Source organism: Mercenaria mercenaria, chromosome 3 (genome assembly GCF_021730395.1).
Source record: "Mercenaria mercenaria strain notata chromosome 3, MADL_Memer_1, whole genome shotgun sequence".
Lineage (NCBI taxonomy): Eukaryota > Metazoa > Mollusca > Bivalvia > Venerida > Veneridae > Mercenaria > Mercenaria mercenaria.
The window spans coordinates 83917711-83943609 of NC_069363.1; the positions used below are offsets into that span (position 1 = coordinate 83917711).

The following is a 25899-nucleotide window of genomic DNA, read 5'->3' on the forward strand; positions in this document are numbered from 1 at the left end:
AAACGATTTAAAATGCTTATATGAGCCGTGCCATGAGAAAACCAACATAGTGGGTGTGCGACCAGCATGGATCCAGACCAGCCTGCGCATCCGCGCAGTCTGGTCAGGCTCCATGCTGTTCGCTTTTTAAAGCCTGTTGGAATTAGAGAAACTGTTAGCGAACAGCATGGATCTTGACCAGACTGCGCGGATGCGCAGGCTGGTCTGGATCCATGCTGGTCGCAAAGCCACTATGTTGGTTTTCTCATGGCGCGGCTCATATAATAGTTCTTTGATAGTTGATTATGCAATGCATTTTGTATATAAATATTTTATTTTAAAGGCCAATAAAAAGTATGACCGTAGCAACATTCAAACATGTCAGTGAAATAATTCAAAGTCACCAAAAGTAAATGCAATGGTCATAGCTGCGTGATTTGTAAAAACTGGTAAAATCTGAACATAACTTATCCTCGTTTGACTAATTTTTTTTTTTTTTTTTTTTTTTTTTTTTTTTTTTTTTTAAATATTTACCAACCAGTAAGTTTTAAATCAGAATGACATGAAGGTCAGTCACCTACAGAGAACTTCCACCTTTCATACAATAATACATCAATCGTGGAATCATATATACATGATTATTTATATGGAATTCATGTATGTAAACTATATATAAAATTAACAAAGAGACGTGATACATTTCTATTAAAATCAGCAACAACAAATAGAACTTCCTTGAAAATCCCAGATCCAATAGAATAGTGCAGATAATACATAGAAATGTACCACTCTCTTTCATGCAGAGCAAAAATATCACATCAAAAAAGCAGTTGTTTCTTACAAACTGAATTCTCAAGACTGCCATACAACTGATTTAGTAGGAAAATCAAACAGATGAGAATATTTCCTCTTAGCTAACATGGAAAATAGTTTCTTGAATGCCAAACAGGATTTTCTCGTGACTTTGCCGGTGCTGGAAAAAATGACTCATGTGCTGTAATTTATGAAACAAATGTGTAAATTCATATGCTACCATAATAAAATATTTCTTGTAAGAAAATAATTCAATTTACTTCTTCTTCCATCAATTGAGAAATACAGCAGGCAAGAATAAGAACCTACCACTAGTTGGAAGTATGGATGGAAATATCTGGCTTGAGGGCGTCTCTTTTGTGGTAACTTGACAGAGCCTTGTAATTGCCTAAACAGTTACCTTCTAGCCAGATATTCCCAGCTGTACCCTCAACCAGTGAAAGACTCTTATATTCTTTGTTCTGTTGGTTTTAAATAACACAGAAGCAGTTTAACTCATCCAACAGCTTTCCAGCTTTCAATGGTGGAGATCTCAGCAGGCATTTCAATCGAACCAACTACCCGGATTTCATCATGCAGTGCTTTTTGCCTTGATATAGATCAAGTATTGACGTATCGGTACTTAGTACCGACTTCATAAGTAGGAACTCAAAAAAAACTTGACAGCTAGATTAGGCAGAATCTGGTAAGCAAACTGATTCCTACTTCTCTACTCTCACATTCAGGAAAAAGTGTTAAATATGTAAATATATAATTAATCAGTAAATTTCAAATGCAAGCATTGTAAATGAAATAAAAGAAAGTTTGACATCAATGTGTGTACATAATTTATTAATTCTTAATGAAAGAAAATAAATACCATATATGTGTGGCATTTTAAATGAATTTGGAAAGCCCTATTGTAAGACCGCATTTTTACTTCAGAATTTGCATGTAAATGATAACTATTGCACTCTGTTCACAAATAGTTCAGTACAATTCTATTCTCAAAACTAGTATTTAATATTGTCAAAACTGATACATGTATTTAAAAGGCATTCCAACTTCTGTCATTTTTTTTGAAAGAATGATACAAGTTCATTTATGAAATACAAAACTAAGACAAAAAGTACACATAATTCTGTGAAATGAAATAAGAATTTCGATCAAACAACAAAAAACTGCATATATACATGACAAGTACTGAATTCCACCATACATGTAAGAACAGGTATCCCTTCCTTTCACATGTAACACACTATATCACATATTGCCAACCTGTCTTGGAATAAAACCCCTTAAAATCAACCCACTGTTGAAGATAACGACGTAAAACTTTGTTATCTATCATCAATAACTTAGAACCCCCGTCACTTTTTTCCCCACAGAACTTCAGTTATGATGAAGTAATTTCTCTACATGCTGTAGTCTCTAAGTATTGTGTTAAAAGAAAAACAGCCCAAGCAGTATTAACGGTCATTATTTAAGAACTGTCTTGTGAAGATTACTTCCCCTTCACTCTTGTAATTTTAAATTTCCTCATGATGTCAACATTCTCGCTTTAGGATAAACACATCCTTTTGTAAATGTAATATCACCTTTTGTGAAGTAAGCACTTTCTCTTGTGAAGGAAGCACTACCACCTGCGAAGGAAGCACTACCACCTGTGAAGCAAGCACTGCCTCTTGTGAACCCCGCCCCCCACCTGTGAAGAAACAATTCCTCTTGTAGCGTTATATCTGTCACTTGTGAATGAAGTAAGTATCCCAAAAGATGTTCAGGAACATTTTTAACAGGTAACAGAGCCTAAAATTATGCTGAAAATGTTTTCTAATAAGATGCTGTAAGTGTTCTTAAACATGACTGCTAATACAGACTGGAGTATGTGTGTACTAAGTCATAATGAAGAAGAAATTTGTTAAAATCCTAGGATCTCTTTGATGTTAATCTATCTTGATGGCACTATAAATTTTTCGTATGAACCAGTACGCTGCATAGAAACCAACGCTTCCTGTTAGCAACCAGAATGTTAACACCATCAACAGTGTGTAGCCGAAATATAGTAATGTTGATACAAAAGCTGTGATCTCCAACTGAAATAAAGGACAAAATTTGAAAATACTGGTAACTCTGAATTACACAAGAAAATGTAAGTGTTGGTCATTACTCACAAGAATTTTAATTCAGATGCTGAATATTGATTCATCAATGAACTAAAAGTATTTGTTTCATCATTGTTAGAAACTGAAAGTTAATTTAGTAGGACAACTGAAATGCAATCAGTTCAAGTACAGTTTTTTTGTTGTTGGGTTTAACGTCGCACTGACACAATTATAGGTCATATGGCGACTTTCCAGCTTTGATGGTGGAGGAAGACCCCTCAAATACAGATTTACACTACACAAGTAATGTAACCCTAGAAATGATCGGGAACACTATCTTTCACAGTTTTATGATACCGGACCACTTAGCGGTGTCCAGGATTTCCAGAAATACACTGGACGAGAAATATGCTAAGACCTAATTGCTTAAGCACACATCAAACAGCCATAAGTAAAATTACTGGTAAGACTTCACATAAATTGGACAAATAACTGTCATTTATCCGTGACACATTTTTTAGTCTACCATGTTTTGTGATTGTCCACAATATACAAGTACCATACGCGACTATTAAACGTCACCGAAACACGCAGACAAAAAAAGTTGCTAACTTAAACAACAATATATAAATGTCTGATTTAGTCAGAAGTAGAATTGTGTTTGAGCATCAAAATTAAAACAAATTTCAGACTGTACCTTTGTCATGAAGTAGAATATTGAGTAAGCAAATATATACACAGCTGATCCTCCTGACACAATAAATGATCTCCACCACCAGTGATAGTCCTGTAAAACATCGAAGATAATAGATCAAAGACTTGACGATCATTTCCATTAGGCAGATTATAAAACTGCAATTTTCTTTCCTTCTTTAAAACCCTTACCTTGCTGAATTTCTATAATGAACTTGTCCATCTTTCAGTACCATTAACTGTTAAAAGGGGTGCTTACCAAAAAGATACTGACTGAATGGCGAACAGTGCAGATTTTGATCAGACTGTACAGATGTGCAGGCTGATCATGATCTGCACTGATCGTAAAGGCAGAATCAGTCATGTACAGCATGATAAGGGTTAAGTTTATATGGTAAACAAAATATATTTTGCTTTTTTTTGGGGTCTAACATACACATATTCAATTGTTAGTTTGGTGTAAACAAAAATTCAAGGATTTTAAAACAAAATTCTTTATATTCAAAATTTCAAATGAAATTTTTTAAGTCTTTTTAATGCTACTGAGCTTTATGCTAAAACTTCTGAATCATGCATCTTCGTTAAAATCAAATAAATCTTAGCGTTGTGTTGGATAAACCATAATTATGAATTTCAATTTTCAAAGCTTTTTAACCCATATCAAGCTGATCATGATTGAGTCTGCCTTTGTGACCAGTGTAGATTATGATCTGCCTGCACATCTGTGCAGTCTGATCATGATCTGCACTGTTCGTCATTCAGTCAGTATCTTTTTGGTAAGAACCCCTTTTAACAGTGAATGGTTCGGTCCAAATTGAAAGATGGACAAGTTCATTATAGAAATTTAGCAGGGTAAACCCAATAGGTAACTCTACCCATTTGTTTCTTACGAAGAAATCACTTGAGTCAGACGGTTCCTAGATTTCAAAACAATGTATTGTAAATAACTAAACTTCAATAAAAAAGATCTTACCTCACCACACAACTGGAAGTACACCATCACGATTGAGATTTGTGATACAGATATGATGAGAATAACAAACACTAAAAACAGGAAGCCAAATAGGTAGTAGAACTGATTCTCCCAGATTGCCTGTAATACATAAACATATTTTGACTCTGAAAAGGTTATAAGTTAGATATAATTATATTCAAACTAAGCTCAACTATACCTGGATTTTAAAAAGATTAATCTAGACATTAAATTTCTTCAACATGTTCAATGCACACAACAGATAGACCCATGTGTTCTCTAGAGCTTGAAAAATAACCACTGGAAAATACCCTTTAAATTGGTACAGAATAAGTACCTTGCTGGTAAAAAATCAACTTCACAAGGTGCAAATATTAAATGTCCTTTTCTTAACAATACAAATATACCACAATACTTTGTTTTCAATTATGCATCATTTTTATAAGGAAAATAACAACGGCACTTCACTTACTATGGAAAATATATATAAAGAGTCAATACTCACAGTGAATATGAAGAACAGTTCAATGAACATAGCTCCAAATGGTAGTATACCTGCCATCAGAATGCTGGAAATGGAAAATATACATCATAGAGAATCAAAAATGTGTCCAAATGATTGTTAACACTCACATTTTGTGAAGCATGATGTATCATCATATCATAGATTGCTATTTTATCATGTAATAGTCAACTTGTATCATAGTTTCTATTTCATCATGTGCCATCAAATCATAATTTGCTATTAAGCCATCAAATCATAATTTGCAATTTTATCATGTGCTATCATATCATAATATGCTATTTTATAATGTATTATCTTATCACAGTTTTGCTATAATTTGCTATTTTATCATGTACCATCATTTTATAATATTTTGCTATTTTATCATGTACCATTGTATCACAATGTAGTGATTTATCATGTACCATCATATCATAATATTTCTTACAGTTAAGAATTTTTGACATTCCGTGCAAATTGGCCTGGGACATGCTATTCAAAGAAAATGACTTTAACCAGTCATAAAGGTCATAGTTATAAAATGTATTCAAAGCACAGTATTAAACTAACCTAAGACCAGGTGACATGTACCACTGCTGTTCAGGAACTTGTCTTGGAATCTGATTGGTTCTTACTGGATGCTGATAAGCCTGAAAAAGAACATTTCACTGTTCAACAGAGATAAACCCTTAGCCTGCTGGCGGCAGGTGATTTTACCTTTGCGGCCAGTGCAGACCAAGAGCAGCCTGCACATCCATTTGAACTGCCTGTACTGAATGATGGACCAGTCTGTTTTAAAAATTTAGCACAGTAAAGGTTAATGAGATGTTTAGTGCCTAGTAAGTTGAAACATTTTCTTATATACACAAAAGAAAACAGTTTCATTGAGTGTACATACTGTATCCAAGCTGTTTTGATTTGCTGGTCTGCTTCATAACAGTTGTGGATTAATACAACTGTGTTCAAATTCTAACTAGCACAAACTTCTCCAAAAGTTATAAACTTGCAAATGGGGCACAGTCAAAACATTAATACTCTTGCGGGACTGATTTCAAGTAGGTTTCATGGCTGCATCAACACACATAATTAAATACCAACAAACAAACAAAATCCACATCCATTTTACCTTTAAAAGTTGAAATCCACAAACTGGCAACAGAACAAAATAGCTGTTTATGCCAAAATCATTAAAATTCTTGCATTAAGTGATTTTAAATCAGATGACAAATAATTTTGGATACACATTAATGAGTATGGTTGGGAATACTGCCTCGACCTAGGATAAAGCTCATGACCTTGCAAGAGTAAGTTTCAAACTCTCTAAAACTAGTTGCTCCTGTGGGCTAGGTAAACAAAGGGGCTGGTATCGAACTCCTTTAGGCAGGAAAATGGCCTTTATATACTATATTACAATATGTACTGTAATATAGTTCATATACTATTAGCAATTTTCCTCTAAAAAGAGACCGATACTGGCCCCTGTGAGGTAAACTGTCTTGCACCATTAAACATTAAAAATAATTAACATTATGTTACATACCTGTTTTCTAAACCCGAAGTAATATCCTAGGAACACAAGTGGTACTGAGATTCCAAACCACATACACAGTAGAGCCAACATTGTTGTGAATGGTACAGCTCCTGAGGAATGTTTGCCCCAGATGAAGAAGTTCAGTACGAAGCATGCTCCAAACACCAGACCAGGGTACAATGTTGCTGTCTAAAATGAAACCAATAAATTACTACAGCTTTTAGCATAACATGTAAAGATACATACATGAAGTTGAAATCCTTTCAAATTCATATTGTAGTTAAACTGTTTGTTTGATACAGAACACTAAGCTGATTATGTTACAGCTGGTAATTACTTTAAGCAGTACTCTTCTTAAAATAAATGGCCACTATTGACACACATGAGTGATACCTGGCATTTTGTCTACTGTCAAATTATCTACTTGCCTGTGTTCAAATGCACTTGTGTACTTAGATATTTTCAAGACCTCTTGAAATTTTATTGTATTAATTTAAATGAAGCAGGAGAAAGCTTTCTCTCTGTACAGTGAAACCCCACTCAATAGCTCAAGCACCCTGACTAAATCAAGCAATTTGTGTGGTCTTAAGCGGTTTTCTTCATATTTTCTATGATTTATTGCCTCTATGCTCGACCATTTGTGGCTATCTTGAGCAATCAATATTATACTGTATTAAGATAACGCAATTATTTTGTCTTACATAACACCGACACAATTCTAAATGCTTCCTCACACAGAATAATTCTACTCCATAAGCTAGGTTTTGAACCCACAGCCACAAGACGTAACTGGTTTGCAGTCTGGGACCTTAAACATCAGGCCACAGAAGCCCCTTTGGTAATATGGAGCCTAATAAATGCAAATATGTTCAAAAAACATCTTTCACTGAATATTTACCTGTAATGCTGATTGTTTCCATTGTGTGCCTTTCATAGTTTTGTAAATTCTTGCAGCAAAATACCCAGCAATTAACCTGAAAAAACATTTGTTTTTATTATCTTTAAGAGCTTAAAGTCCAACTGAAGCCATTTTAGAAAAGGCTGCCAAACAAGACTGTAAGTTTGATTGCCGAGGACTCAATTTCATTTCAGTTTAAGGTAGTGGACCCGTAACAATTATTGCCATTTTCCGTTAGATTACGCAATTCTCTGTATGTGATTTAGGCTTTTCTCGGCTGGTATGGAAATGAGCAACATTAAACCGGAGAGATTGAAGTAGGATACATAGATGAACTAATCACATGGCAACCGCACAGTGTCATAACCGGTAAAATATCTTAACCCTTATCCTGCTATATTTCTATAATGAACTTGTCCATCTTTCAATTTGGACAGTACCATTAACTGTTAAAAGGGGTGCTTACCAAAAAGATACTGACTGAATGGCGAACTGTGCAGATCATGGTCAGACTGCACGGATGTGCAGGCTGATCATGATCTACACTGGTCGCAAAGGCAGACTCAGTCGTGTCCAGCATGATAAGGGTTAACATGTTTTTGAACAATTCTTCAATACTTAACAGCAGGAAGTTATCTTAACAAGTGTTTCTGGATTCTGTATCAGTACTAAATTGTTCTCCACATTTAACTGACAACTTCCACCATATAAATCAAAAGGGAATGACAAATAACTTCAAACTGTCATACTGAACATTCCCCACATCAGATGATCCACCTTCCAAACCTTTATAATTTTAACATAGTTCTTGTTTCGTTGTTCTTCTTAAATACAGTATAACAATTTAATTCTGTGAGAATGAAATCTTGTTTTTGCCCTGTAAGGCTTAGCTATTTAGAAAGGATATGCATTTGTGAATTTCCACTTAATAATATGAAAATAAAATGGGAATTTTGCTAGTTCATTGAGGTTTAATTATGTGGACTGACACTTCTATGAGATCAAGGGGAAAAAATGCCCTATGAATATCAATGATTTCACAGTATCCAAGTGCATTTTTTTCTTTTTGTGTAGTATTTAGCTAACAACTATTCTGGACCACAAACCTACACTTATATTTTTTTATACATTTTTTTGTTTTATAAATTCAACCAAGATTAAAAATTGAAGGGAAAAATATCAATTTTCTTACCCCATAAAGACAAAGAGGAAGAGTGCAGCAGTCATCAGGGCTCCTCTAGATGCTGGTGACAACATACCCAACATCGCAAATGCTGAAATATAATACAGAAGTCATTAAGTACATTAAATGATTAACACCTTTCAAACCTATCTTTGATGGCATATTTAAGATTCACTCAAAGATTTAAAACAATTTATCACAGTTCTGATCTCTAAACGAAATATTACTTTGGGAGTATATAAAAGGGCCTTACATATCTAAAAGTATTGATTTTTGATATGCCAAACAATCGAAACTGTATATAAATAGCAACAAATTTCATCTAAATGAAAACTGAACCCAGTGATAAATATGTAACATCTGTTTGATCAAACTGGCATCAAAGAACTTCTTTTTTAACTAACAGAAAATATCACACTTTTTTTAATACTGATTATATGATATATTTCTTTATCTTTACAGATAATTCAAACTATTACATTCCAGATCTTTTAGAACCATGCTTCAACAAAAATGTTCACTAAAGATAGGCATATATACAGCCATACACTGCAGAATTTAGACCAAACTACTACCACAGTCGACGCTGGAACCGGGTATAACTATCAAAGAGTTGTCTGAGAAAAGCTGTAACTTACCAACTGTAATTAATGCCATAAAGAAGATCTGTATTCCGGCACCAAGAAGTGAAGCCAGTAGCTTGTTGAACCTTGGTGGTCTGAAAACATCTCCATGCACAAGTTTCCATCCTGTCTCTTCCAAGGTTTCTTCCTAAATTTACATATATACAACAATGTAATACCTTTACTTGGTTGTTTGTGTTGGGTTCAGCGCCATTTTTCTACAGATTTCAGTTATGTAACGTCGGGCAGTTAACCTAACCACATTCCTGGATTCTGTACCAGGATTTACCTGTTCCATGCGAATTCCCCACTTGATTCAGAAGTTCAGAAGTGAAGGATGAAAGAACTCCTGACACAGTGTCTATTGTCATGACATTTTACCTGGAGGAAACTAAATGATTTCATTGTATCTAAGAATGTTCAAAAACTACTTGTGTTTAAAACTCATCCAAATCTAAATATTAACACTAAGTTTACTCTGATGATAACAATTTATACCACTTAAAAGTCCACATGTTTCTATCAAAGTAAAAGCACCATAACTGTTTAAGACTTAATGATTTTTTGTTGGGTTTGACATCACACCAAAACAGCTACAAGTCATATGGCAACTTTCAAGACCCTAGGTACCTCTCAAGGCATTATTTCAGGCATCAGCAGGCCACTGGGTAGAACCATTGACCTTCCGTAAGCTGGACGGCTTCATCACAAAAAAGATTTCTACACCCTAAACACGGCTTGCAACCTACTGTGATGAGGTGCAATTAGAAGTATGTGACATTAATCGCTAGACCAAAGACGCCCCTCATATCTTTATGAAATCTTCTTTACAAATATTTATTACAAAACCATAAATTTTTTTTATAGACTCACCAAATCTTCATCTCTGTTATATTTTGCAATGTCTTTCCTCAATGTTCTGATCATGATCATTGTCAATATACCTGCAACATAATAAATTCATCTTAACTCATCAAGTCCTTTGTCAATATTCTGAATGACAATGTACTGTGAAAACATTAACCATGAAATTTAGTCCATACAAACAAATATGTTTCATTCATATTTCATTCGAGAGTTTAAATCAACAAATGCATATCCCCATGAAATAGCTGTTTTGGCCAAAACCACCAAAGTTCATGCCCTTCTCAGTCCATTGTTAGACATTTCTCAAGTTTTTCTGACTTTCAATACAGTCTAACCTGTACTAACGGTCACCTCCGATCAGCGGTCACCTCCGTTCAGCGGCCATTTTATGACGCCCCCGACGGATTTTCCTCTATTTTATCACTTTATTCAGCGGCCACCTGCCGTCCGCGGCCAGCGGCCACCGAAATTGCCTCCCGACCGCCGTATTTGACCCCTTTCAGCGGCCATTTTTCTTCCAAAACCAATTATTTTTAGGCAATACTCGCCGAAGATACCAGATTTTGAGAAGCACGTGGTTGCTAAGTTTCGCGTGACTTCACCACAAGAACGACAAAATGACATGAGCTTCTCAATTAAAACTGATAACCAAAGGTGTAATCCCCTTTTGTTCTGATCAAATGGCCAGTAATTATCGGCAATTAGCGTGTCACCTCGTGTCAAATTTGTTGTTCACAGTTTGACCTCGGTTAAAGATAATACTCGATAACTAATTAGTAGCATAATATTTGTGATTTTTTATACTTTTGTCATCAAAATACTATTAAATTTATACGAAATTAATTGTGTTTGAAAAAAATATAAACCACTCTATCTTTTACGGAACGTAACGGCAATCTTAGATTTAGCGTAGACAATAAGCGCCGAGAGTAGCTTCCCTTACTAAAATGGCGAAAATTGTAAACAAACTTGTTTTGAAGTTGGAAAATTGTCTGTAACAATTTTTGTAGTAAAAAAAAACACGCCGGAGTTTTAGATTGCTAAGAATACCATTCGTATTGCGAAGGCAAATGCACGTCATTGTATCCTGGTAAAATAATAATAGAAAACCGAAAAAGAAATGGGCCTTAAGGCTATAGACTGGTCAGAAGTCTGAAAAATACATATACTGGCTGCACCTCCGATCAGCGGTCACCTGGCTTAAGCGGCCAAATTGTCTGCTTCCCTTGGCTGGCTGCTTAAGACAGGTTAGACTGTACATGCATTTTATTTACAGGGAGCCATTCCTTATTTCACATGTCATACGACTTGTTCTTGCAATCTCCCCCATTCACGAGATATTGATATCACTTTCTTGTTTCTTATATTCACTCTTAGGAACATGTATAACTGTATCTTATGTAAAACAAACATATTAACATGGTCTATATTCCAATGTATTACAGACCTCCTTATATAAATTGCCAGTCTATGGTTTATGCTATAAGCCCTGGTGCTAATCAACCTGTCTATATTCAACAAGTTGGCTGGGCTGAAGTCTAAACTTTCTTAAAATATTTGCATTAGTATTCCTAGCAGGGCTCCGGAAATTTTGATAACTCAATCGGTCCGAAACGAAAATCCTGACATCGGCGCTACCCCACCCACCGCATTCCCAGTATTACATATTTTGTAAAACGTGATAGGGTAAAGAAATAAGCATGTCATGCATTAAAACCGAGTTAATAGTCACCGCGCGTTACCATACAATGAAGACAGTTATTCAGTGTTATGTGTGATCGTTACTTTGTTTAAATTTCGATGTTTTACCGAGATAATACGAGGCATTGACACCGTGTGCGTAACTAGTCTAAAAGCCAATGCACGTGACTTCGATACCGTATACACGGCAGATACTTTGTGATGTTTCCTCATTCTTTGACGGAATTCTATAAAATATAATGCGTCAAAGTGAGTTACACGACACATATTCTCTGCTAAACAGCCTCAGTATTTAAAGAATACTCTGTCGCGGACCGAATGTGTACGTTATTTGAACGCTGAGATCAAATTTCCCGCATGTATAGTACCAAAACGTCACGCGGGTTGGCCAGGGATATTTCATTTCACTTACGTTGTACTTCAATAAGCAACTACATTTTGATAAAGTTATATGTTCTCTTCTGATGTAAACAAAATTTCATTTTGAAACGTTTTTTAAAAGACCGATTTGATAAACAGCTCCACTCCGGTTTTCTTTATCATTCGTGGCTGCCCGTCCATTTTTTTCTTTTTTGTACAGTCTGGTTGCAAAGACGATTTTCTGCTTTTGTTTCAACTGGGGCCCAAACAAATGAATCATGTAATTTTTTCAAATCCAGTAATTATAAAAATTATTTTTATCGGTTTTCCGTGTGATGTCTCATTAAATCAAAGACCTATAATGTACAATTATAGCTCTTTGATTAAAATTAAATTCCTTTAAATGCAGCGACCATTTGTTAGTTACCGTGATCAACCATAGCCTTTTGAAATAAAGCATCCGACGGATTCTAAATAAAAGAAGTGGATCCCCGTCAAAATGATTTGGATCCAGTCAGAAACGTTAGGAAACCAGTCAGAAATGTTTGATACACCGCAGTCGGCTGTCTGCAAACATTAAAGGATGTGCCGCGCGAGCACTGATTGCGTCACAAGCTAATTACGGACCGATTATCAAAGTGACAATCAGACCGATTGACACGTTTATTGATTATCTGAAGGTGTGACCAACAATTTCCTGCTTGGCAGGTGATCGTGTATTGAGATATCAGACCGAAATTTATACTTTTTCCCATTTTTACGGGACCGATTTTTTTCGTTTTTTTACTTCACGAATCGGTCTGAAAAGTCAAAAATCGATCCAAAACCGACAAACTGGCAAATTTCCGAAGCCCTGATTCCTAGGGCATACATGTATATTACCTGAGAGAAAGAAGACTACCACCACAGAGTTAATGATGGAGAACCAATGAATCTGTACATCACTCATAGCAAGGTATGTGTCCCATCGTGAGGCCCAGATGATGTCACTCTGTTCCCATTGCACCTCATATGTGAAAAGTACTTCCGTTCCCTCTGAAAACAAAGTTACACTCACAAAATCTGCCTAAATATATAATGGTATTTCATTATAAATGTGAGAAATTTGCAAGAAAATTACTGACACTGGTTTTCATGTCGCCTTTAATCTACTGAGACAAAAGGACTCTTGTACTTTTCATGAAAATATTTTTATGACCTGTACTAAACAATTTCTCATTTTCATGCAAGAATTGACCTTTTTAAACCAGTTTGTTTGATTTGGTTTTATCACCATTTTTCTACAGTACTTCAGTAAAGCTATGACTGACAATTAACAGGATTCTGTACTACTACTTACCTGTTCTCAATTAATTGTCAACTACTCCACAAGTATCAGTGGTGGAGGACAAACAATTTCAAACACAATTTCTCCTATTAAATTGTTACCGAGTACATATGCCTTGCCCCATAAACAAACTCATGACCCAACAATCAGTAGCTCTCCTTTTGAGCTAAGCCCAATTTAGACATTCAATAAACGAGGCTACATAATTCACTCAATACAGCTAAATTTTTACCCAGTATCTGCTGTAACATGTTTACTTTGACAGAAAAATTAAGAAACATTCCTTACCTTTAGCCTCAACAAGCAGAGGAGTTGGGTCAGATTTAGCAAGGCTGGCTTTACTTGAACATGCTCCATCCTTAACCTCGTAGTCTGTAGTAGCACGACTTTCTGGGGCTACCTCAAACCCAACTACTCTGTTTGTCTGGCTGCAAACAGAAATTATTTTTGTTAGCTCAAAAAATATAATGTATAAATATTTTGAAAATGACTGCATTATATTAAAGTGCACTCACTTAACAACATAACTCCAACAGATATTCAAATTTTCATTTTTTTTCAAATTTAGAAAGTACTTTCATTAGTGCTCATTTGAAATCTTGAGTCCATTTTAAAATTAATGTCAGCATAGTAATTCTTAAAAATCAAAAGAAAAACCTTAAAATTTAAACCTTTACATCAAATTAAAGAAATCTGTATGTACGAGTTAAATGTTATTTTATCATTTAAGCTACTAAACAGCAAACAGTTAACCTAACCAGTGTTCCTGGATTATGCTCCAACAATGAATTAAATATTTTCCTCAAGCATCTAACAACTTCCTTACATGAACCAGATGAAGAACTGAAAGCTAATTAACAACTTACCTATTGACATCAAAATGATACTTCAACAAAATCTTCAGGTGGTTGTTCAAGTAAGCCTACAAGCACAAAATTTCAGTATCAACTCAATATGAACAGTTAAATCATTTAAACTGAAGCAGCTGAGTGACAGATAAGACAAGGTTATAGCTATATAGACACAAACTAAGACAAGTATGCCCAAGGGCAGAATGTCGAGCCCGCCAGCTTTCAAGTGTGACCCTGACCTCAGACCTAGGGAACTGGTTCTTGTGCATGTGCATGACACGGATGCATGACACTCCGTGTCATAACGGTGAACATTCATGCCAAGTTACATCAAAATCCTACCATGCAAATTATGCATAAAAAGAAGAAATGCTCCTGACAAACTTCAATTTGACCTTTGACCTCCAACTGTGACCTTGACCTTTGAGATAGGAACATGGCGTTGGTGCACGACCTTCTTATTGAGGTTAACATTCATGCAAAATATAAACAAGATTGGTCCATGCATGTCAAAGTTATGGTCCGGACAAAATCGGACGCACAGACTGAACCTCAAAAAGTGGCAATTAAGTCGAGCTCACCGCAAGTGGGCTCGACAAAAATGGTGCAAAAAAATGGCAATCGCATTATGGCAGATTAAAAAAGTTCTCAGTTTCTTTGCTCATTAACGCTATTGCCCTTATTTTCATTGCATTTTTTTGCTGAAATCACAAGACAGACCTATGCTTGACATTCAGGTAGCATTTACAGAATTTGTCATGGAAACATATCTTACACCACCACTACATTTTGGAGTCTAATATCTAGCTGATTTTACAGTGTCTGACAAATTTTTTTTTTTACATCAAATGTGCCAGTCATTTTTCTCCCAATTTTTATTCAGCACTAACACTATTCAAGAAAATTTAAGTTACAGACATTTAAAATGGATCCTGCTGTGTGTTGCAGCTATTGGTTTCTCAATTTTATACAGAATAAAGACAACCAGCTTTTTAGTGTGTTAATGCCTACAGTTATGTTCATGAATGTCCGCGAAGGATAATGACCGTGCCTTAATTTAAGATAACACAGTTTCTCCAGTCCAGGAAAGATGACACAATTTTCAGCTTTCCAATGCACTGTCTGGTCATGGTCTGCACTGTTCGCTATTCAGTCAGAAATTTTTTAGTGAACATCCTTCCGAATAATAAATGGTATTGCTCAAATCGAATAATGGACCAGTCCATTTTAGAAATTGCATGCTGAACGTTTGAACTTCAATAACCTGTAAAATCATTTAATTTCATGGGCACAAATTTGACTGTTTTTGATAAAATGACTTTTATATGTTGATAAGAATTCATGGATTTAAACATCTGAACATAAAACAAATAGAAATTTTACCAGTCTGTTAGAATTACATTATGAAGACTGACTCAACCACACAAATTAGTTCCCCATGAATATTAACCCTTCCCCTGCTGTATTTCTATATTGAACCATCTTTCAATTTGGACAGTGCCATCAATTGTTAAAAGGAGTTGTCATCCAAACATTTCTGACTGAATGGCGAACAGTGCAGACCATGATCTCTGGCCACAAAGGCAGATTCAATCGTATCCAGCATGACAAGCGTTAATGATCTGACGGCATCATGACAAGAAAACAATTTCTGATTCATTACAATACCTTGCCGTCCTTCTCAAAGCCAAGTCTGTATCCATGTTCATACTGGATCTCCTTGGTGTCCAGTAGAGCAAACTTTGTAGCACATGGTAAATTATCAACCAGCCTGAAAATTAAAAGCAAGCAAAACTAATCTTCCTGTATATATACAATGGAACCCTTCCAATTACTTTTCTTAAACAACAAACAAACATCGAACCAAAATGAGTAAGTGTATTCTACGTCTTGTAAGCCCTACTAATGCTTTATACTTTAAACTTTAATTATCAAACAACTATCCACAAGGCAGTCTGAAAGACAGCTTAATCCCCCGCCACTGTTATAGATAGTGAAAGGGTAAACCTTTGACCTTTAGCTGTGACCTTTACCTTGAACTGATATGGCTGACTCATGAATTCTGCACAACGTCTTGATGAGGTGATCATTTGAACTAAGTTTCATGAAAATCCTTCAAGGGTTTGAGGAGATACAGAGCTCAAACCTTTGACCTTGAGTTGGGACCTTGACCTTGAGTTGACATGGCTGACTCATGAGCTCTTGATGAGGTGATAATTTGACCCAAGTTTGATGAAAATCCTTCAAGGAGTTTAGGAGATACAGAGTGGACAAAAAAATTGAAGACTCAAACCTTTGACCCTAAGCTGTGACCTTGACCTTGAGCCAGCATGGCTGACTCATAAGTTCTGCACATCGTTTTGATAAGGTGATCATTTGACCCAAGTTTTATAAAATTCCTTCAAGGGGTTTAGGAGACATAGAGCGGACACAAAATGGAAGGCTCAAACCTTTGACCTTGAGTTGTGACCTTGACCTGGCATGGCTGACTCATGGGTTCTGCACATCGCCTTAATGAGGCGATCATTTGACCCAAGTTTGATGAAAATCCTTCAAGGGGTTTAGGAGATATAGAGCAGACACAAAATGGAAGGCTCAAACCTTTGACCCTCAGTTGTGACCTAGACCTTGAGCCGGCATGGCTGACTCGTGGATTCTGCACATCGTCTTGAAGAGGTGATCATTTGACTCAAGTTTGATGAAAATCCTTCAAGGGGTTTAGGAGATATAGAGCAGACAGAAAATGGAAGGCTCGAGCCTTTGACCCTCAGTTGTGACCTTGACCTTGAGTCGGCATGGCTGACTCATGGATTCTGCACATCACCTTGATGAGGTGATTATTTGACCCAAGTTTTATAAAATTTCTTCAAGGGGTTTAGGAGATATAGTGCGGACACAAAATGGAAGGCTCAAACCTTTGACCTTGAGTTTTGACTTTGACATTGAGCCGGCATGGCTGTCTCATGGGTTCTGCACGTCGTCTTGATGAGGTGATCATTTGACCCAAGTTTCATGAAAATCCTTCAAGGGGTTCAGGAGATATGGAGCGGACACGAAAGTGTTACGGACAGACGGACGGAAGGACAGACTGAGACCATTCCTATAACCCCCCACCACTTGTGGCGGGGGATTAAAAATAATTAAACGTAATCCCATTATTTCATAGACATTTAAATTTGTTTTTAATTCAATCGAGACTGACAATGATTATCACACCTTCGTATTTCACTATGCTGTGACAGCCCTCTGTATTAACATACTAATAATATAATCAAACTAAACTTACAGATGGACATAGTAATCATTTTTGATCAAGTCAATGAGGATCTTGGCCTGTTTCAGTGTCAGCTTGGTAGCACTGTCACCTGGACACAGTACTTTACAAGTCTGGTCTTCCAGTGCCTTAATCTGTAAAAAGCAAAGAGGCATTAAAGTTTTAAGGTAGTGAAGCATTATGACACAGATACTGTGAAATCTTCGCGGGGGACTTCGTATTAAGTACCATTTTTAATCCATGAACAAGTAAATTCCTTGTATTATGTTCAACAGTGAAATGCGATTCAATCCCAAATTGCCATTGACCAAAACCACGAAATTCACCACAAATTAATTTTTTACGTAGTTCCATAAAACATCTGTTATCAGAATATCCTCGAATTACATGAGCGAGCCACAAGCTTTCCAAAAATGGTACCCAAAACGCACGAATACCATAATTAGCCAATAATAATGGGTCCACTACCTTAAGATTTAACATATTGCCTATCCATTCAGACATAATAACACCAAACAAATGTAACAAAAGTATAGATTGAAGTAAAAGTTTTTTTTAGGAACTTAGTGCAACAAACAACGTTGAAGATTTTATTAAGCAAACCTGACACAAAATCATATACCTTGTAGGCTGTTGAAACAATCCTGTCTCCTCTTAACACTTCACCTGTAACAAAAACATAGTTTAAACTTGTTGTGTTTTAAGAATTAATATATCCTAAACAGAGATTTTATTGTTACATCAATTCATTGATTAGAGTCCAGATGGAAAGGAATCACATTACATGGGCACAGAAAACAAATACTCATGTAAGAATTCCTCACCAATTACAACTTGCTCAAAAAAACAACAGAAATGCAGTTTGCCATCCAGCCTTTAAATTTTTTAAAAACACCCAACCCCTTTTGAAAACTTGTCTACGGAAAAGACAACGCACACAAAGTTCAATGTAACAGTATAAAATAGATAAACCAAAGTGCAAACTGCAATGTTAACAGAAATACACTTATAAAAGGTAGGACAATACATCAATATTTGAGCCATGCCATGGAAAAACCAACATAGTGGCTTTGCGACCAGCATGGATCCAGACCAGCCTGCGCATCTGCGCAGTCTGGTCAGGATCTATGCTGTTCGCTAACGTTTTTATTGCATAGCTTTGAAAGCGATAGCATGATCCTTTACCAACTGCCAGATTGTCTGGATCCATGCTGGTCGCAAAGCACTATGTTGGTTTCCATGCGCGCTCATTATCAACTGTCACTGAAAAGTCAAAGACGCGTTACGTTAAATGACAGCCCTGAAAACTCTATTGGCAGCCAGTCTATAATTACAAAATTCAAAATAACTGCTGATGAATTTCAAAACTAGTGCATAAGGATGTGAATTGATCAGGTAATGATAAATGACGTAATCTGTCACACTCAAACTAAGGTATGTTAATTTTTTAACTCTAACTTTACCCATAATTTAAAATACTCGTCCATCATCAATAAGCAGTATCATCTTATAAAGGTTTCACTAAATTACTACTGATAGTACATTCAGACACATTCAACCTGCCGGATCTTTGACGCACTGTCGCAAGGCAAAACACTTGCGCCACCGCAAAGGCTGAAGTTTACTTTCAGGCACATGAACCTCTCTAACAGCTTACAGACCCAAAGTTCAGGTAAAATAGTTTTCCATTACTTGTGTATTTCAAACAAAACGGCCATGATGGAATATCCTCATCTAAGTTATGCAGCTTGTTGACCAATTTGTAATGGTATACAGAAATTGGCAATTATATTGAAATATGCTATGTTTTTGACAAGAACATTAAAAAGCTCTACTAAAAAATATGAGCAGTAATGTATGTGTGTGTTGGTGGGGAGGTGGGTAAGAAGTTCGGGAAATTGATAATTAGAATTCAACAAAAGTTTTTCCCCTAAATATCAATCACACAGTTAACATTGACTTTACACTTGTCAATTGTGGCCAATACTCTCAGATACTTGTTAACTGGAAAAGTTAATTCTAAAATTTCCACTATACATACAGGGAAAAGTGACCATGCCCGTCGATGGCCCAGTTTTAGAAGCGGAATATTTGAGCATCTGGTAGTACATAAAGCCATAGTTTGTGAATTATTACAAATGACAGCAGTTCCCGGAGATGTGATTTGAACGATTTTTTAGCTCAGTTGGCCTATTGCAATCAGGAAAACCTTTTGAACAACTTCGCAGAGTCCACCAAGGAACAAGGCTTAAGTCATCAACTTCCAAAAGTGTTTTAGAAAATGTTGTCTGAAGAAAGTGTGACACACGAGGATAGACGCTATGAAAGCATCACAATGCTCAACCGAGACTACATGTCTGTGACTACAAGACCACACAGTTTTAGAATTTTCCTCTTCACAGTTCCATTGTAAAATTTAAATTCATTAACTGATTGTATATTATCTTTCATACTGCAGAAAAATTTGTTTTTACGAGATTTTCTGGCTTTATTGTCCCTCCTCTGTTCACAGAATGGAACCTGTAATATTCTAGACTGGTCTCAACACTGTTAGTTTGAAAACTACCCTGAAAATAATGTGTTCAAATTTATATAACTACAAGAGACTAGTCATTCACACAAGGAGACTGGATATTTCTGACCTTGCTCTGACCATGTTAGGGGACATCCATTAGCAGTTGCTTAAAAGCCTTTTTGTTTTTTTCACTCAACAGCCCAACATGAATCAATGTAACCTTGAATAAACTGAGACATCAACTAGGTGCTACAGATCAAATTTAGTAAAGATCATCAAGTTTTCTACTTCATGTACTGCTGAACATCACAAGCAATAAAATATCTACTTCCTGACACTCAACGTTCCTAAGCTAATATCTGAACAACCAGTTCTAGTTCATCTTTAGTCAGTTGTATGCAATTGCCAAATACGTGCAACTACTTCACAAACCCCATGTCAAACGTTGCAAGTATGAAAACAGATTGCCTTTAAACAACATCCATTTTAACCTGTACTACCCCAGCTTTTTTCTACATGTATAATGTTACAACTCATGTCATTTTTAAAATACAACCTGTTTATAACAAATCAACTTACTTATCATTTACTTACAATTTCTAACAAAATATAATTTCTGTATCAAGTTCGAACAACATAACATAAATCTAGAAGTATGTCCAGGGGTTCCACTAGACCTGAAAACCCAAGAGTCCCAGGACCCTTGGGCCCAAATTTTGAAGGGTCCTTTTCCAAAATACAGGAGTCCTGTCCCAACACGTCCATATAATTGACTATATTTTTTTAGTAATTTAATACGTAGATCTTTACCTAAGAAAACAATAAACCCAATATCATGTTACAGCATAATAAAAATGTCAGTTTCAGGTCATATATTGTAAACTAATATTTATCAAAATTCATGTTATTTTGATTAGGTTTTTCTTCTATGTTTCATTTAATTTTTAATAACAGAACAGTGCTATAACACTCTATAAAAATGTATCCAAAATGTACTATCCGGATACTGGTACACTTTCGGAATGTCACCGGAAAGGAGTTTTTGCTCAGTTTACTTGGCAAACTAAGCTGAATCAGAGATAGTTCCTCAAATAATTAGGCTACTTATCATTAAAAACTGCATTGAAAGTCAGTTTTTTTCAAGGAATTTTGGAAATATGCATATGACATCGGGTGTAATTAACTCGTGAACGGACATTCTAATCTTATTTTTGCTTTCAAAATTCATCAAAATTTGTGAAGTTTCTTGTTGAAATTAAGGTATGATCACTAAGCAATGGTCTAATTTAAGGTTTGCATGAAAAAATCTTGCAGGGCACTTTTCACATGCTCGGTAATCAGCTGCTTAGGATAATTTAATAATTGGCGCCTTTTTTGACTGTCCACAGGATCAATACGCTTTATCAATTAATTTCAACACTTCATTGATTCTTGTTACCTATGTGCACTCGCCGTGACGTAATTTGCTGATAAAAAAATCAGCGAGGCATGTCTACAGGAGAAAGGGCGGGATTTAGCAGAAGATCAAAGGCAGGAGGGCATGACCGCGAGCGTTTATTTTGAAATACACGTGTCTATCGTGGAAACAGTTTTACTGAAGGAAATGAATGATAAGAGAAAGGATTATCAAAGGAAAATGCCTCCGGGTCCCGAAGGACGCACAGGCAAGTATCATGCCGGGTCCTTTGAGGGTCTTTTGAAAATCTCCCGGGTCCGGACCCGGGGTCCCGGGTCAAATGGAACCCCTGATGTCCGTTAAAAATAATACCAACCTTTACATCCACATCGTCCCCTTTGTTAAACTCTACAGGAGCTACACCAGGTATGTAGAAACCCTCGCACCACAGGGTCTGCAAACTCAGTATACAAATGTTCAACAGCAGGATCTGAAATTGATACAACTCACGTCTTATGTCTCCTCCAAAGATATTTCAACAAGTAATTATGAACTGATTACCGTAGATACCCATGTATAATGCGCACCCGTGTATAATGCGCACCCCCGATCTTAGTCTAAAATCCTGGAAAAAAAAAAAAAAAAAAAAATTGGTCAATTTTTGAGGTGGATGGAAAACGAAAGTAGAGTTTACATCGACACCGGTAATAAATTTTATCTCCGCGGCGGAGAGCAGCATCAGTCTCACGGTACTATCGATTTTTGTTTTCTCGAAAATAAAACCAGTAAATTATTGTTATATTTGTTGTTTTACCTTTTTTAGTTCACTATTTTGAATAAATAAATAGCAGCTGATTCAATATTTCGGAATGGTATCTTTCAAAATGACATGAGCTTCTCAATTCAAACTGATAACAAAAGGTGTGATAGCCTTTTTGTCACGATCATAAAGCCAGTAATTACCGGCAATTAACGTGTCACCTCGTGTCAATTATGTTGTTCACAGTTTGATCTCGGTTAAAGATAATTCTCGATCTTTAATTAGTATCATAATTTTTGTGACTTATAAACATTTCTTTCGTCAAAATACTTTTAAATTTATATGAAATTAATTTTGTTTCAAAGAAAAATAAACAATTCGATCTTTTACGGAACGTAACGGCAATCTTAGATTTTAGCGGAGACAGTAAGCGCGGGGAGTAGTTTCCCTTTACCAAAATGGCGAACATCGGTAACAAACTTGTTTTGAAGTAGGAAAATTTTCTATACCTGTATATTATGCGCACCCACGATTCGGGGGTGGTCCCGGGGGTAAAAAAACTGCGCATTATACATGGGTATCTACGGTATGTCGTAAACTTTAACAGATTATAAGCGTACATCTACGTTAAAATTCTGTAGGCTCCAGGGGTAAGGATGTTGTAGCCGGGAGTGTGGACAGGTAGAGCAGGTAAATTTTGTATCCAAGTCAGTATATTATTTTATCATATACCTACATAAATTCTGTAAAAAACTCTGCTTGTATTTCACAAGTAAATATGAACAGCAGAACAGGTAGAAAAAAATTCGGCATTACACCTTTTGTATTGTATCTCGTGGAATTTTGCAAGGTAGGACTGGCAAAAATCAACTCAAGCCTGAAACAGCATCCCAGATTGAGCTTCTATTATAACCCCAGGGATCGAATTTAGCGGTCGCTAACTCGTGAAATTCGAGTAAGAATAAAAAATATTTTCGCGATCATGTTCGAAAATCGTGGAATTCGCTCAAACTGTCTTTTTTCTTTAAAAACTCCTTTAGGGCAGTTAATTTACCGATAATCACGAAACTGCTTGTAGACGCTTGTTGCTTTAAACAAAAGTAATTATTGGATATCTAAGTAAGCATCTAGGCAATATTTGTTTTCATTTCGGTCTGTAATTTGCAAAGTTCTGCAGAAATGGAGAGGAAAATAACATGTTTCTTGGTGCAAAAAGGCCCGCGGAGACCGAAAATGCTAGCAACACTAGGGGCAGTGACCTGAGAAAAACAAAACTTCAAGTTCAACGTCCAGGCAAAAGTCCAAAGAATCATTGAGTACTTTGGTTCGTATCGACTTTCAAAACCAGAAAGTTCCCGGCCTGTCTGGACCGTGAACTTTTATATCAGCATTCCCACTGACTTTTTGAAAAGTGGGTACATGTACCCACATACTTCAGAAAATGTGGGTACATGATAAAAAAAGTTGGGTACAACCCATAAAATTGAAGAAAATTATAAAGAAGTATATGGGAAGTGACACTTTAATTCAGCCTGTGTTAATGACAGTGGTTTGTTTTACACATGCACCACATGGATACAGCGTAGAAGTCACTTTTCCTTGTAAGTTGTAGAAAAGTGGAGAGACTTCTAGTTCAAAATTAGAAATTTATCATTTCTAACTCAATATACCCTCCCCCACACACACACCCAGCAAGCTGTGAAGCAATTTGAAAAGATGGCTATAATTTTCTTGTTTATGGATAAAAACTATTGATACATCATTTTCCATGCAATGAGTTTTTCTTTATTCCATAATTCTGAAAAAAAAGCTGTTTTCAAAAATTCAAGCAGACGCTGGTAGGTATCATCCTCCGAGTTTTTATAACATTTTTTTTGCTGCTATATCTTGCTGCAACATATAGCAACAAAAAAATATAAAAACTCGGCAGGTAATACTTATTTAGCATGAACAGTATCGGACTCTAATAAAAATGAAGTAATTTGTAGAATTGCCCGATGAAAGTCAAGTCTGCAACCGGTCATTTTGTAAATATTAATAAACAAGCGGCTTATGAGTCTTTCTTTTACAATACAGAGACCAAATAATAAATAATTGTGTAGTAGATGCCAGCTGACCACTTAATTATTCAACAACTTGTTGAAAAAACATTCAAAAACGTTTCACATACGTTGACAATTATCGGGAAGTGTCAAAGATGTAACCACGTTGTTAACTGGTTGAACACTATCGTGTCTAGTTAAACGAATAATTTGATTCGCTGTCACAGTTCTCGCGAAAATCTCACAAGTACCTGGAGTAGGCGGAGCTCAAATTATGCTATCGACATGTAAATTCAACTCGTCTTGACACATAGCAAAAGTGTCAACAGTGTGTAATGCGGTATTTTGCATGTTTCGGCTCTTTAAGGACGAACAATGTATTTTCTGTCAGATTATTTACGCGTGCACTGTACCCGTGGAATTTTAAAATTTGCATGCAACTGACTTTTTAAGCGTGAATTACGCGGATTTTTGCGTGAAAGGGAATGCTGTATATGAAACCAAACAACAACAAAACAACTTAATAAATTTAGCACGTTTTTGAATGAGCAAAATAGGTGCACACAAACACTTGCGGGTTCATTTTGGTAAAATTATTCGAAATTCTGTTCAAAGTCCTTGGTGAAGGGGAAAGGAAAGTGGTAAATTTGAAGCTGGTGTTCCAACCACTGGCACATACCTTATATTGCATTATAACCTTTAACATTTTACAGTATGAGTCACACATGTAATGTGTTTTTGCACTCCGGCTACAATTAAATTTTATATATCAAACCATGTCTGAACTGGAAAAATAATTCCTTTTCAAAACAAAACTTTACTTGCCATTTTTACGTCAATAAAAAGTGAAAAATGTTTAAAATCTTCGTGCAATCGTGAGATATATTTAATGTTTCAATGAAACCAAAATAAAACTCATGATAAAACGTAAACTATGAGCAAATTTTGACATTTGCTATGTAGAAACCAAAAAATACAACCTTCGCCGCCATCTTGTATCAAACGTGGAAGTGGTGACGTCATAAACGGTGTAAATAAACTAAAAAATAAAGCCGTGATCAATGCTTCGATAGTATAAACGCCACTAAATTTAGGCAACCAATCAAGGTGTTACAGTAATAAATAAATATTTGCTATATGTTCTATATAAAAAAATAACAACTTTCTGAGATCTGTAACACATATTCAGACCAGTTATAAAAATACTAGCCTTATATTCATAAATGACCTATAAACCACAAAAAATGAACGTTTACAATAATCAGCTAATAATAAATATCTATCTATCACTGTCACATCCCTCTTTCGAGGAGTGCGTGCCACGATTAGTAAAGGGAATTATTAAAACATTTCTTGGAAATTTCCTAGAAGATAGTCATTCATATCCCGTTTAGAGTAATCGTTAAGCTGAAGCTAATACATAAAAAATATAGACAATTAACCTTTACCCTGCTAAATTTCTAAAATGAACTGGTCCATCATTCAGCATGATCAACAATTAGGTAAAATTTGCCGATTTATCGGTAA

General features: G+C 35.8%; 1 protein-coding gene across 1 annotated transcript; it reads right to left on the minus strand.

Moving 5' to 3' along the window:
- Positions 1-1055: 1055 nt before the first annotated feature.
- LOC123524220 (transmembrane 9 superfamily member 4-like) lies at positions 1056-25379 on the minus strand. The gene is made up of 19 exons (XM_053539802.1): positions 25353-25379; positions 21917-22060; positions 20133-20226; positions 18282-18325; positions 17672-17793; positions 16054-16156; positions 14401-14456; positions 13823-13962; positions 13090-13242; positions 10153-10223; positions 9295-9427; positions 8666-8747; positions 7474-7549; positions 6585-6764; positions 5615-5694; positions 5045-5108; positions 4540-4659; positions 3571-3660; positions 1056-2864 (listed from the first exon to the last, which is right to left on the minus strand). The coding sequence occupies exons 1-19, from the start codon at positions 25362-25364 to the stop codon at positions 2715-2717; spliced, it is 1914 nt and encodes a 637-aa protein (XP_053395777.1). The 5' UTR covers positions 25365-25379; the 3' UTR covers positions 1056-2714.
- Between the last annotated feature and the right edge of the window lie 520 nt (positions 25380-25899).

Coding starts and splice junctions, on each gene's coding strand:
- LOC123524220 (XM_053539802.1), bottom strand. Junction 17,794..18,281: donor TTGTTTCAACAGCCTACAAG/GTATATGATTTT, acceptor TGCTTTTTACAG/ATTAAGGCACTGGAAGACCA. Junction 8,748..9,294: donor TATGGCATTAATTACAGTTG/GTAAGTTACAGC, acceptor ATTATATTTCAG/CATTTGCGATGTTGGGTATG.